We start from the raw sequence: 14,384 nt of genomic DNA, 5'->3' as shown, positions 1-14,384 counted from the left end.
TAATAATTCATTGAAATAAAATGATTAATACAAAACATTGATATATACATATTGACTATTTGATAATAAAATTAAAATGTTTTAATTGTTACATTTTGCAAAGTAAAGATACTGAACTTATTAAAAAATATATTTTGTTCAAACTGTTATTACTGTTTTATTAATATTATATATATTTTATTATTAATATTTGCTCAATCTATTCCAATATTGTGTAACAGCTTGGGGAACTGCATGTATTGGATGTGAATATCCGCTATTTTTATTATTTTATTGTGGAAATTATTCATTATTTAAAAGCAGCCTTTGGTAAACTGTATTTTTTCCTAGTAAGAAATATCAGAAGTCTTGACAATTCATCAACATTATGTACAACATTTAATCTATTACTTAATTAAAAAATATAAATATACTTAGTATTTTCACAGTAATTGTGACTTTTGGCCTACTACAAATTGTACTTACGTAATTCCTAGTGATTTTGTAATGACCACTAGAAGACAAATAATTATACTTAATTAGCAAATTAATAAATTCAGTATATAATCTTTTTAATCTTCAATTAGTGAAGTCAAATATTACAACTGTTTGAGGATTGGATTAAGAAAAATTTTGCTTTGATTGGATTTTTGGATTATCTTACCTATTAAATTTAAGGTAATGTATTTGAGGGCTAACCATTTTTGAATGGTTTTTCTCTCCTTTTTTGTTTGTTTTTCTTCCTTTTTCTTTTGTGTGTATTCTGACTTTCTTGTTTATTTATTTATTTTTTCTAAATTAATATGAAGAACTGTGCCACTAGTGCATGAACCTGGCTTCTGCTAGCAGATTTTGCCAAAGAAAATAAGAAATCTTTTTTACAGTAATTAGTGTATTTATATAATTATTGTGGCAAAAATAAGGTGTTTAAATTTTGTTATTTTTTAATCATTAATTTATTTTGGTAAATCATAAGAGAGAAAGGATTAGAGAATAATATTGAACTGTCAAGTAACTGAACTCAAAAAAAGAAAAAAATTAATAAATAGTTCTCCCTGCTTGATCTGTGTATTCACTTTTCTTTTTTTGTTACTGTATTTTCTGAAAGGTTGTTCTACTTGGATTCTCCTCTTTCTGCACTCTGCCCCATACTTCTTCATCTGGTCTCCATTCACTTTTCTCTCAAAATACATTTTTCCTGTTAATCTCCATGACACAGTATCTACTGTTACATGTATAATTCTATGTTCAAATCTTAAGTAAAGCTTGGAAGTCTTAATACACTTCAAATGTTTTGGACCCTTCTTAATAATATAGATAGTTACTGTAAATCAGGCATTGACTTGTAGTCGTCTATGTAAATAAATTCAACAGTTTTTGTGATATTTTATCTTGTACTAATGTGTTATTGATACTGCCATACATATTTTTTATAGACATTAATGTTTGTAAATTTCTTCTTTGTTTCATTATTTGTAGAATAAAGTAAAAATCACCTATCAATAAATATCGTTGTTTGGTGGTGCCTAGAATACCCACTTTTAAATACCGTAAAGTTAATAATCACTTTTAATTTAATTTCATAACCCTAGAATGTTGGTCCTTAGGTTTCAAATAATAGTACTCTGTTAAGAATTATTGTTATAAAGAGATAAATTATTTATTCTACAGTATGTTTTCAAAATAAAATAATTAACATACTAGGTTTGATTAAAAAATACACAGAATTAAAAAATTTTTCAGGCTGTATAAGTCCAATTGTCACAATTTTTTTTTTTGTTGTGTTGTTACATTTGTCCCTAAAGTATATTTATATTGGTAACCATATTGGATGCTTGGTTTATTGTTGGCTGTCGTAAAGGTTTCAAGTGTTTTGGTATGATCAGTGATTTTTAACTTGTGGGAAAAATGGAAAAAAAATTTGGATTAAATTTTGTTTCAACAATGGAATTAAAGTATCTTTTAAGATGTTTTGGGCATTAAACATATGGCAACAAATTTTTTTCCAAAATTGTTGAATTTCAACCAAAAGCATTGCCGAATGAACATTGTACAAGAGTTGCTAAATGAAGTGAGCAATAATCCAGAACTGCTCAAACGGGTCATAACTGGTGATAAAACATGGGTATATGGGTATGATGTTGAAACTAAGGCCCCTTGAAGAGCCAAAACTGAAAAAAGCTTGTCAACTTCGATTGAATGTGAAGGTTCTGATCACCACTTTGTTCTTTGATTTCATCAGCTTAGTGCATTATGAGTTCTTGTCACAAGTCATACGGTCAATAAGGATTAGGACTAGCTAGAATTTTTACACCATTTGTGTGAAGTAATTCAAAGAAAACACCTGGATTGGTGGCAAAACAATTTATGGGAATTGCACCATGATAATGCACCTGCTCACGCTTCACTGCTTGTTTATGAATTTTTGGCCAAAAACAACACTTATGCCTCAGCATCTGTATTCACTGAACATGGCCCCCTGTGACTTCTTCTTATTCAGCCAAGCTGAAAAGAACCATGAATGATGATATTTTGCCAACATGGAAGAAATAGACAGAATACCTGAAAGAGCTAAGCACCTTACTGGAAATTGCATTCCAGAGGTGCTTTGAAGATTGGAAAAAGTACTGGCACAAATATCTGAAGGGAAGTACTTTGAGGGTGAAAAAATCAGTATTGTTGAATAAATAAAGATTTTTTGTGAAAAACTAAAATTCTGCATATTTTTTGAATAACTTGTAACAGTTCTTTTTTTTAAATTAATATAAATTCAAGATAACAGTATAGTATAATAATTTACCATATACTATTTCCATATAATTATTAAGACCTTTGAGCTCATTTTTTGAAATTATCTGGTTCAACCATTCAGCAGAAAGCCTAATGCTGTTTACAAAAAAATAATTGGGGGAAACGTCTTCCTTTCTTTTTCATTCTTAGAAAACAAATAAGTGACATAGTGCACTTATATTTGAAAGTTGTGAACAATAACAGTCAAGCATTTGTATTAGAGGAATTACAGTGATAAATATTATGAATGAAATAATGTTTTAATTAGAATTTTGGTTATGTATTGCTAATAAAAATTTATTGAACAAAAGGTTATATACATTAATAAACAAATGAATGTTTAATTAAACATTGATTTTGTTTAAATTGTATTTAAAATAAATATTTTTAGCTTTTTATATCCAAATTAAAGATACATACTTTTTTAAATTTCTTGTTATTGATGAAATATATATTACTATGATGCTGGTTGCATTACATGTTTATATCTTAATTTTTAAAAAAATTATTATTTGCAATTTTCACGTTTTATCATTAAAAAAAATAATTTCTAAACAATTTTGATGTAGCAAAAGTTAATAGAAATATTAAAAGAAATTTGCTGATTAAATGGGATTACAAATTTCCTATGAAAACAGAACATATGAAGAATATTAAAAATAAACTTAAATCTCTAAAAAGTAACTTTGCTAAAATTAAAACTTAAATATCTCAGAAAAGTGTTTACAATATAATGCCTTAGAGAGATCCAGCTCAGAAATGAAATTAAATAAAATGGAACTAGCATAACAAAAAAATGTATATATCATAAAATATATATATATACAGGGTTATCATAAATGAATGGTGCGGTTTCAGTAATTCATAGAAAGATTGTAGGGAAAATATTGGTATCCCTGAAGGCCTCCAACCCAAAAGTTTGTTTATCAGCAGTTGTAACCACAATGTCAGTTCTTGTATTGTTGTTGCGGTGAGTTTAATGAGTTACTATGATCTCGGATAAAGACAAAGCAAAGTGTGTTTTATTGATGGCTGAATTAAAATCCGTAATTTTAGTTCAACGTGCGTTGCAACGTGAATTCAGAAGAGATCCACCACACAAAAATAACATAACACGTTGGTTCAAACAATTAGAAGAAACTGGGTCAGTTAAGAAACAGAAATCAACCGGCAGACCAAGTGTACCAGATGAAACGGTTGAACTAATTAGATAATCGGCAATTAGAAGTCCTGGGAAGTCCATCCCCCGTCGAAGCATCGAATTAGTTATTCCAAAATCAACAGTTCACAAAGTTTTACAAAAAAAACTGAAATTACACGCTTATAAAATCCAGATACTGCAGGAATTGAAACCTGATGATGGTGTAAAACGTTACAATTTTGCTGTTGAAATGTTGGACAGAATAAGTGAAAACGAATCATTTTTAGATGATGCAATTTTTACAGACAAAGCTACATTCCATGTGAATGAATGTATTAACAGACACAATTCACGAGTATGGGGCTCTGAAAACCCACACGCAATTATTGAGAAACAATGCGATTCGCCTAAAGTTAATGTTTGGTGTGGCGTGATGAAAAATCGGCCCTTCTTCTTTGCTGAAAAAACAATTAATGGAGTTGTGTATCTTGACACATTAACCAAATATTGCTTTCCTCAGCTGGACGAACTTGAAAACATTCATCAACTTAATTTCCAACAAGATGGTGCTCCCCCGCACTTCAATGCATTGGTCACGGACGCATTGAACGAAAAGTTTGGAGATCGATGGATAGGGCGGCAAGGACCCATACTTTGGCCTCCAAGGAGTCCAGACCTGACACCTTGCGATTTTTTCTTGTGGGGGTACATCAAAAGCGTTGTAATACACAAAAAATTTGCGACCTAAACCACTTAAAAAGCAGGATTAATGAAGCAATGACAACCATTAACGAAGAAATGTTAACTAATATTTGGAGAGAAGTTGGGTATCGTTTGGACACATGTCGAGCGACTAAGGGTGCACATATTGAGATTTATTAATTATGTAAAAAAATGTTTGAGATGACAAATTTGAAAAATAAAAAACATAAACTATAAGTAATTCTGTTTTAATTTAAACCATGTTCAAAACCGCACCATTCTTTTATGATAACCCTGAATATGTATATGTATAAAAATTTATTTCTTCTAACTCAAAATTTAGACACTGCAACCCAATCATTAAACCAAAATGCTTATGTGCTGCAGAAATGATGATGACAGCAAAGAATCAAGACTGGAAAAAATAAATAAAAAGGAAAGAAAACTTAAGGATCTAATTGTAAAATAATCAAAATATCTTAAGATCAAATGAAGAAAATATACCAGATCTAAAGGAATTAAACTTTAAAGGAGAAGAAATATTGAACTAAATTACTTCTGAAATTACAAAATTTTAAGAGAAAAAAGGAAAGAATTTTTTTCCAAAAAGAAGAGATTAAGTTAGTCATAGAATGAAAGAATAATGGCAGAGAAGGAAACAAAATGCAAAGTAAAGTAGTTTATTAATGCAATCCTTAGATGTTCCAAATGAAAAAGGAAAACAAAACATGGGATATGCTGCACAATTTATTATAAAATAAATGCAAGAAGTTTTAGAAAGACTTTGTAATGCTGAAGGATAGCAACTTGGTGGCTGTAATATTGTTTGAATGTTTTGTTTAGCTATAGCTGTATTTTTGAGTTAGTTAATAGACTAGAAAGATGTCTTTTTTTCATACTGACTAAATTTAAAATTCATCTGTAGCATTCACATAGTGGCATATATTACTACTTAACATTCAGAATTTTGTAAAGTTATAATCAGTTTTAGAAGATTCATTTCATATAGTTGATTTAAATTTTGATTGTATAACTTTTCTGCATATAAGTTTATTTCCCAGATGAGAAAAAGATTATTGAAAATTTCAGGATCAGTTTTTGGAACAGAAACATTTCACTTAGTATCTGATGGTACATTTATTAAAAACAACACATTTAATGGGTTTACAGAGTCAAAGTCATTTTGATGTTTCCTTCTCAGTTAAATTTTTTTATTGTAGTCTTACTTAGCCTAGCCTGCTTTACAACTTTATTTGCAAACTTATTATTTTGCTTATTTATTACATTTTGCTTTCAGTGTATTAAAAAGCTGTTTAGAAAGAGATTTGTACATTTTCATGTTTTCTTATAAAACTTATTAATCAAGTACTACTCTTAGGCGACATTGCATCATAGGTTTCAACTAGTACACAGAATTTGGGTTGCATTAGTGATGTTATTGAAACTAAAATAATTTTCAAATTCTTTAAATTAAACTTTTCCATCTCTTTCATGTTTTCAAGAAGCCTTTTATACTCCTTTCTTATATATTGGCAATTCTTCATTGTAAAAATTTACTTTTTATTCATTAAATTTTACTGAATTATAGTATACATGTATTTTCACAAAACTTGAAATTTCAAAATTTTTTTGATAGGGGGCGTACATGTCCTACTTTCTGTATTTGCTGAAAAACTCTGTAATTCTTGAATATTATATTGTGAAACTTTGATGTTTGTATAAATGTAGTTTTTCAGAAAGTATTATTATTTTTCATAGTTTAAATTAGTGCGGCATTCTATTGCTTGTACTATGCAGGCAATAATAACCAATCTGGTTGTTAATCTTAAAAAATGAAAAAAATGTGTAAAAAAATATTTTTATAAGTACATTACATACCAAGTGAGCAACTTAAAAGTGAACAGACCAGGCTTGAACTGCAGTTAGATTTGAAACTATATCATGTAACTGTGCAACAACTTAAGAGACAGTCAAACCAAAACATCTTGATTATTGCGACTGGCTTCTCAAAAACATATTCGATGAACAGATATACTCAATGCTGTATTTCATGTCAGATGAAGCACAGTTTCATTTATCTGGACCTGTTAATTCACACAACACCAGGTCTCAGACATCTGAAAATCCTCACCAGATTTTGGGCATCTACTTATGGTCAGAAGATCAGTATATGGTATGCTGTTTCTGGTAATCAGCATACCAGATTATAATGTTTAATAAGGGGGCAATACTTTTATATTGTCTCTCTCTCTCTCACTCTCTCACTATATATATATGGGGCAATGTAAAAATATTTTTTAACTTAACAATATTTTTTGGGGGCCAATATTTTTTTAAGACTGTCAAAACAGAAGTGTACTGTACCATTTTTCAAAGATTACTACTCGTTGTGGAAGCAATTTATTTCTAATATCTTTTGTAAAAATATCGAAAATATGTTGTAAGCTATTGCTGATTTAAATCCAGAATAGAATTAACATTTTCATTTCATGCATAAAATGTTAAATGTTGGAACTGTGTTTTATCTGTAACCTAGTTTATATATTTTAATTAAAATATTTAAGAAATGAGATGTGTTTATATATGTGAGAGACAAAGAGAATGCTATTTTTTGACGTGAATCGTCTTTAAAATCAGACCAAAACATATGGGTACCAGAACAGAAATTTGAAGAATAACTAAAGGTCTATATCATCCTGTCTTAATAATTCCCTAACATTAGTCTCAGAGACATAAATGCGATGACATTTTATAACTTACATGGTCAGCTTTCTGATATGACTTTGAGTTTGCATCACCGTCAAACTGGTTGGCAGGGAGGGGGCACAGTGCAGATCAGCCAAAACTGGTGCACTCACTCATTTCCATTCAGTGTAGCCATGACTTGAGCATTATAATGTGGTGATTTGTGTATTTGTTTTTAGAGTTTATCAAGATAGATTGATTTAAGTAATAATAAGTGTACTGTATAATATTTATGTGTAAAAAATTAAAGTAAACATGTAAAAAACTATAAAAATTCAATATGTCAGGCGCAGCCCGTGCAAAAGCCAGCCAGAAATATAAATTACGAATATCATAGGAAAGGGGAGGTTATGGGCCATGCACAGGTACCACAATGTTTGGTGCTGAGTGATCGAGACTGTTTTGGGAGCATTGCAAAGCTGGCACAATGTGCTCAGTGAACAACCTCGATGGCACAAGCACCTCTAGTGCTGCTTATTATGCCTTATGTCTCTTACTTCTCATATCACAGACCAATGTTGAACAAAATTGTCATCAAATTTAGTCTAAATAAATATCTTGTACCACTTACTGCCTGTTTTATGTTAAAATTAAATTTAGTACGCAGTCAATGTCTTATTTTTATTTCAATCCAGTACTCTAAAAGTGACTCGCTGACATACAGACCAACCAATTTATTTGTAGTTGGCCAAATGAAGGAACTAAAATTTTCCATTGGAAACTTTCAGTTTTGTTAAAAAAAAATACGATGGTGGCTCTCCCATTTCACTCTACAGGTAAGTTGGTCGGTCTGTAACATGAAAGAACTACATCCATTATAACGTTTCACATAAACCAATGGCCATGCGCCTCAACACAGCCCCATCCGATTTTTATTTGCTATTTGCCACTGTGTGTAATTAAAAAAATATTGCAATCAATAGTCATTAATATTTTTTTTATCTGTTGCTGATTAATTTTAATGCTAATATTTCTTCTATCTTTCAGATATTTACAGCTGCTCCTCCTTTGGCCATCGGGTTGTTTGACAAAGTTTGTTCTGCAGAAACTATGCTCAGACATCCAAAATTGTATTCACAAGGAGCAAACAATTTCAGAGTTCAGGTATTCTGGATTTGGATTATAAATGCATTATATCATTCAGTTCTGCTGTTCTGGTTGCCTTTGTTTATTGTTGAACATGATGTTGTGTGGTCAAACGCTAGAGAAGGTGGATATCTTTTAATGGGAAATATGGTGTATACATATGTTGTAGTGACTGTGTGTGTAAAAGCAGGTCTTCATTTAAATTTCTGGACATGGATCACACATCTTGCTATCTGGGGGTCTATTGGAGCTTGGTTCGGAGTGATATGTTTATATAGGTAAGTTATACACCATCTATCTGCAAATAATCTTATCATTTTTAATGATAAAAATTTTCTATTTCATTCTTTTAAGCAAAATGTAAAAATTAACCGGCACAGTTAAGTGTGATCAGTGGAATAAATTAATTTCCATTTGTACATATTACATTTAACAAGAAATTATATTGATGGAGTAATATTTCTATTAATGTAATCTTAAGTTCAAATCTATAAGATGAGAACACATTAAATGATAATGAGGTCTATCTTGAAAATTTAACCACTCAGTAATTTCATTTTTATTAATTGACATACTTGCAGGACTCAAAGTTAGCTGATTTGTTGACATTGTTTCCTACAATATACCACTTTTCTCACCTTATTTTTTTGCCATTAGAATAAAAACTATAACTTTTTTTATTTAATCAGTTGATATTGCTACCATGTGTGAAATAACCAGTCTATGGTTATGATATTTAGGGACCAGTTTGGTCCCAAACATGAATGGCTTCATGTCAATACTAGCAGTGATTACTGTAAAAACGTTTGTTGTTCTGTCTAGAATCGGAAACAATGACATCTGACAAAAGTCTTTATGTTGCTTGATAATCAAACTGGATAAATCATTTACTTGGAAAATTTATTTGTGACTGTTTTCAGTCTGCCATTATAAAATTCAAACTCATTTGTTAAAAAAGTTGAAGGAAATAATTATTTAATAACAAATACTTCATGAGTGATGACAAGTTAAGAAAATTTGTCAAATAATGAATGGTTAATTAGCTGCTGGTGGTAAAAGGAGTTCAACAAAAATATTCTCTTTTATTATAGTGAGGCATTCACTATAAGAAATTCCTCAACATTAACAATGAAAATTTGTAGAAAAGGCTAATAATTAATTTTATTAAAAAAAGTTTACATTTTCTTTATTTAACATTTTTATAAACAAATAGTAAATGTTATATAGTGATATAAACATTACATTTATAGTAAAATTCCTTAAATGTTACAGTCTGTTTCTTTCTACTTAAACTGTATTATAAATGGTATTGCACTGTATTATTGTTTTATAACTAAATGTGCTTTTTAGTTTAGCAGGCATGATGAATTCATTAGTGTCTTGTACAGAAATGATTTACAACTAATATTTACTTTACTTGATTAATTTCTACTTGTTAAAAAAGTAGTAATGAATTTAAAAACTGTTACTATTGAGTACTCTATTGTGAAAATTTGTTTTGTTATTTGTAAGAGGGATATCTCGAAACTGAAGACTGCTGGGAAATTTCTTTCCCTAAAGTCTGTGAATCACTGCATTGTTGTCTGTAAATTGTCTTGTTGTAGTATCTTTGATTACATGTGAGTTATTACATTATAAAATGAATAGGAAAATTGATGTTGCCACCGACTGTGAAATATATGGAGTCATACGTTTTTTAAACCATCAAAACATTAAGCCGGCTGAAATTCATAGGCAGTTGGTTGCTGTGTATAGCGATAATGTAATGAATGAAAGAAACGTCCAAAAATGGTGTGAAAGGTTTCGAAATAACAGAATTAATAATGTGCATGATGAAGAACTTTGGGGAGACCCTCGATAATCACCGAGGACTTTTCATCATTAACACGTTGAAATGTGTTAATGATGAAATCAGAAAAGATCGTCAGTCAACGATTTCCAACCTGGCCCTTCTTTTTCCTGATGTTTCTAGAGTTGTTATTAGTCGCATTGTTCATGACCATTTACGCTTCAGAAAGGTTTGGGCATGTTGGGTGCCATATGTTTTAATGGAACGTCACAAAAAATCCGAATGGGATCTGCTTTGGAATTTTTTATATGCTACACAGAAAAAGGTGATGAGTTCCTTAATTCAATTGTTACCGGCGATGAAATGTGGATTTCATAGTACACGTCAGAGAGAAAATGGCAATCAATTGAATGACATCAATCTCAATCACCATCCAGACCAACAAAGGTCAAGCCACAGCCATTTGGATGCAAACTGATGGCCACAGTCTTTTGGGATCGGTTTGGCATACTGCTGATTGATTTTATGCCACGTGGAACGATTATAAATGTAGAAGCCTACTACGAAACTGCATAAGTTACAGTGCACCATTCAAAATGAATGGTGATATGAGCGGCTGACTGACAGTATCGTCCTGCTGCACAATAATGCACATCCACATGTTGCGGGACTGACACGTGATTTACTGGATGGGAAAATGAAACATTTGGATGGGAAATTTATGGTCACCCACCATATAGTCTGGAATTAGCTCCTTCTGATTACCATTTGTTTGGGAAGTTGAAAGAATTTTTGAGCAGTAAACAATTTGCGGGTGATGATGAACTTAAAATGCTGTTAATGTCTAAATAGACTGGCAGGAGAAGAATGTAATGAGGTTATATTGAAGCTGGTGTTTCACTACAATAAATGTCGTAATTTATGTGGCAATTATATAGAGAAATAGTATAAGGTATAGTTTTAGAGAAATAAAAAATATTTATAAAGTTTTCAGATAAATTTTTTATAATGAAATGGTCTTTACTTTAGAAATAACCTCTTGTAGTTGCTAATTAATATGACTTTGTAAATTCAAGTTTTTTCATTGTTTTTTCTAAAAATAAAATACTCTCCTCTTAAGTATATTTGAATAAAAAGAAAAAAAATACTGTACTACTATACAATGAAATAAAATACTGTACAATAAAATAAGATAATAAAATTAACTACTAGTAAAAAATGTCCTTCTATTCAGACACCAAATTCTCATCTATAACACCAGCATCATTACAAACATTTTTGTATGAAGCATTATGTTAATTTAGAATTTATCTAACCAACCACCTGGTGCTTTAAACTCATCAAAACTGAGTTCTTTAGCAATTGCTAGGGCTTTCTCACATATCAAAGTTCCAGAGTCTGGAATGTTATTAGCTTGAACCCTACAAAACCACTCATAAGTCAAATTGTCAACCGCTGTGCCTGCCACTTTAGGAAATCCACATTTGCTTAAATGATTGTCATTTTCAGTTCATGACTTTAGAATATCAATTTTCTTTTTAAGATATAGCTTATCTCAGTTTTCTTGCAATTGTGCATGCAATTAATTAATTAAATTCATTCATTTAATAAATTTAAACATATAAACTTTTCCATGATAAACTAAACTAAGTAATATATATGGTTTAGCATATATTTTATAATGTGTTTTTATAGCTATCTTTGTGACTTTCTTCGGTGATTAAAGCTCGCACTGGTGTCAACTGCCACTATGGGCTGTTTTTATTTAATTTGGCTGACATGTGTGAAAAGTGTATTGAATTTAAACTGTATCTTTTCATTAAGTATACTTTATCTGAGTTTTATGTATTTTATATGTTGATTTATATTAAAAACAGTGATTTTGTTGCATATGTTTGGAGTGTAATGGTTATTGGCTTTGCAGTCAACATTGTGCAGTCAGTACAGCTTAGTTACTGCTATGGACAAAGTTTCTTCCATTAGTTCACTGTCATGGATAAAAACATATTGTAGTTTATTATATAGAATGGATAAATTATTATAGTTTTAAAAAATATTTTGGAAGTAGAAAATTAGTATAGAAAAGAAAGAAATGGAGAATTTCTTTGGACCAGTCAAACGTGTGATGTCTAGAAGAATTATATAAATTATTATTTTATTTAAATATGATAACTCTACTGTTTTAAACTTTTTCATTTTACAGCCATTTTTGGCCAGTTTTACCAATTGGACAAGTAATGCTTGGAATGGACCGCATGATATTTACATCACTTGTTTTTTGGGCTAGTCTAATTTTAGTACCATTTGCAACGATTATTTTGGATATTAGCGTTCTTGCGTAAGTATTAGTTCAATCTTAATGTATAATTTTATACTGTTTTCTTAATAATTGCATATGTATGTCTGTAGAGAATAGATAAATAAACTGATAAGAGTTCTATGAATTTAGAACTTAGTGTACAGTAGAAATTTATTATGCTTTATACCATAACTATATAAAAGAGAGATCCTTGATTATCATATCTTGACATCAGTGCATTCAGTGCAGATTTTTTTACAGAATTCCATATGCTAATTTTGTATTTTAAAATCTATTAGATTATAAGTTACAATAAGACTACAACAAATTTGTAACAGTAATCAACCTTTTCTCATATAATCTCTTTTGAAAATAATTTTCCTGCTAAAGCCCATGCAGTGGCAGAACTCAACATAGACATTTGTGAAAATATACTTCTTACTGATAGCTCACATATGTCTAAATTATGTAAACTACATTTGTAAAAGTACAAAATAATAATAAGCTTCAGTATTTTGAAATACTATATGGGCTATAATTCAGCATATGTGTATGAACTTACCGGATTGGTCTAGTGTTGAATGCATCTTCCCATATCAGCTGATTTGGAAGTCGAGAGTTCCACCATTCAAGTAAAGTCAGTTATTTTTACACGGATTTGAATACTTGATCATGGATACCAGTGTTCTTTGGTGGTTGGGTTTAATAACCACACATCTCAGGAATGGTCGAACTGAGACTGTACAAGACTACACTCATACATATCATTCTCATTCATTCTCTAAAGTATTATCTGAACGGCAATTACCAGAGCCTAAGCAGGAAAAAGAAAGAAAGCCTATGTATATGAAGATCCTTCAGAAAGTTTTCAGCCTGACAGAGAAAACACAAGATTTTTCAGAGATTTTTTTTATTTTTCAACTTTGCAATTCAACACATTTTTTCCAACTTTTTAATACCCTGAGTGTAATGTAACTTGTCCAACTTTGTCAAGTAAGTAGTTTTTTCAGCTTTGGCTTCATTATGTGAAATGAATCTTTGTCCATGGTGCCATTTATTTAGGTTTGGCAAGAGGAGGTAATCACTAGAAGCTATATATGCTGAGTACATGTGGAAGCACTTCGAATTGTAGTTTGTCGAATTTTGGAGCAAAAAAAATATGTCTGCTGCGAATTATTATGTGAAGGTACACTTTCTTTTTGGTCATGTGCGAATGTTAAGCTTGAATAGCACCCTTCATTTGGAGTATAATACTCCCTGTTGATGGCTCAGCTTTTTTCCAGGAGTCTATGAGCACTGCACTATGAGAATCCCAAAATCCATAACCATCACTTTTCCTGCAGGTGGAACTGTTTTTGCTTTCTTTGGCATGCTTTCACCTGCTCCCTACTGGGATGTATTTGGGATATCTGGTGTATAATGGTGAATCCATTTTTCATCTACTCTTATAATATGTTGAAAAAACTGAGAGGAATCACTTTATAAATCTAAACAACCTGAGAAATTCTCAGTCGGATGTGTTTTTGGTTGACTGTTAACGAACACCCATCAAGTGGAAAGCTTTTCTGTATTCTTAACATCATGTAAAATGTAATGAACACAGTCTATCGAGATGCAAATTCTGCAAGCTCATGTACTTTCACTCAGCGATCATTTAATAAAGCATTATGGATTTTGTGATAATTTCATCCACAGTAGCAATTTATGAGCATCCTGATTTTTCATCACATTGAATGATATGTATGACCATGTTTAATTCAGCAGCCCATTTTTTTACTGTCAAAAATGAAGGATTAGAGTTCTATAAAGTGAAAACTAACTCTTTTTGTATGTCTGTTTAATTAACTTTTTAA

At 30.5% G+C, this 14,384-nt stretch overlaps 1 protein-coding gene across 13 annotated transcripts in view; it reads left to right on the top strand.

Moving 5' to 3' along the window:
* The window catches only part of ATP8A (ATPase phospholipid transporting 8A1), a 453,786-nt gene that overhangs the window by 359,809 nt on the left and 79,593 nt on the right, over positions 1–14,384 (top strand). For all 13 annotated transcript variants that reach the window (XM_075356432.1, XM_075356440.1, XM_075356443.1 and 10 more), the window contains 2 exons: positions 8,345–8,721; positions 12,436–12,570. In XM_075356432.1, coding sequence (XP_075212547.1) covers positions 8,345–8,721; positions 12,436–12,570 — 512 coding nt within the window. The remainder of the gene's footprint in view (positions 1–8,344; positions 8,722–12,435; positions 12,571–14,384) is intronic.

This window comes from Lycorma delicatula, chromosome 2, assembly GCF_047948215.1.
Source record: "Lycorma delicatula isolate Av1 chromosome 2, ASM4794821v1, whole genome shotgun sequence".
Lineage (NCBI taxonomy): Eukaryota > Metazoa > Arthropoda > Insecta > Hemiptera > Fulgoridae > Lycorma > Lycorma delicatula.
This window is presented reverse-complemented; position numbering and strand designations above follow the sequence as displayed.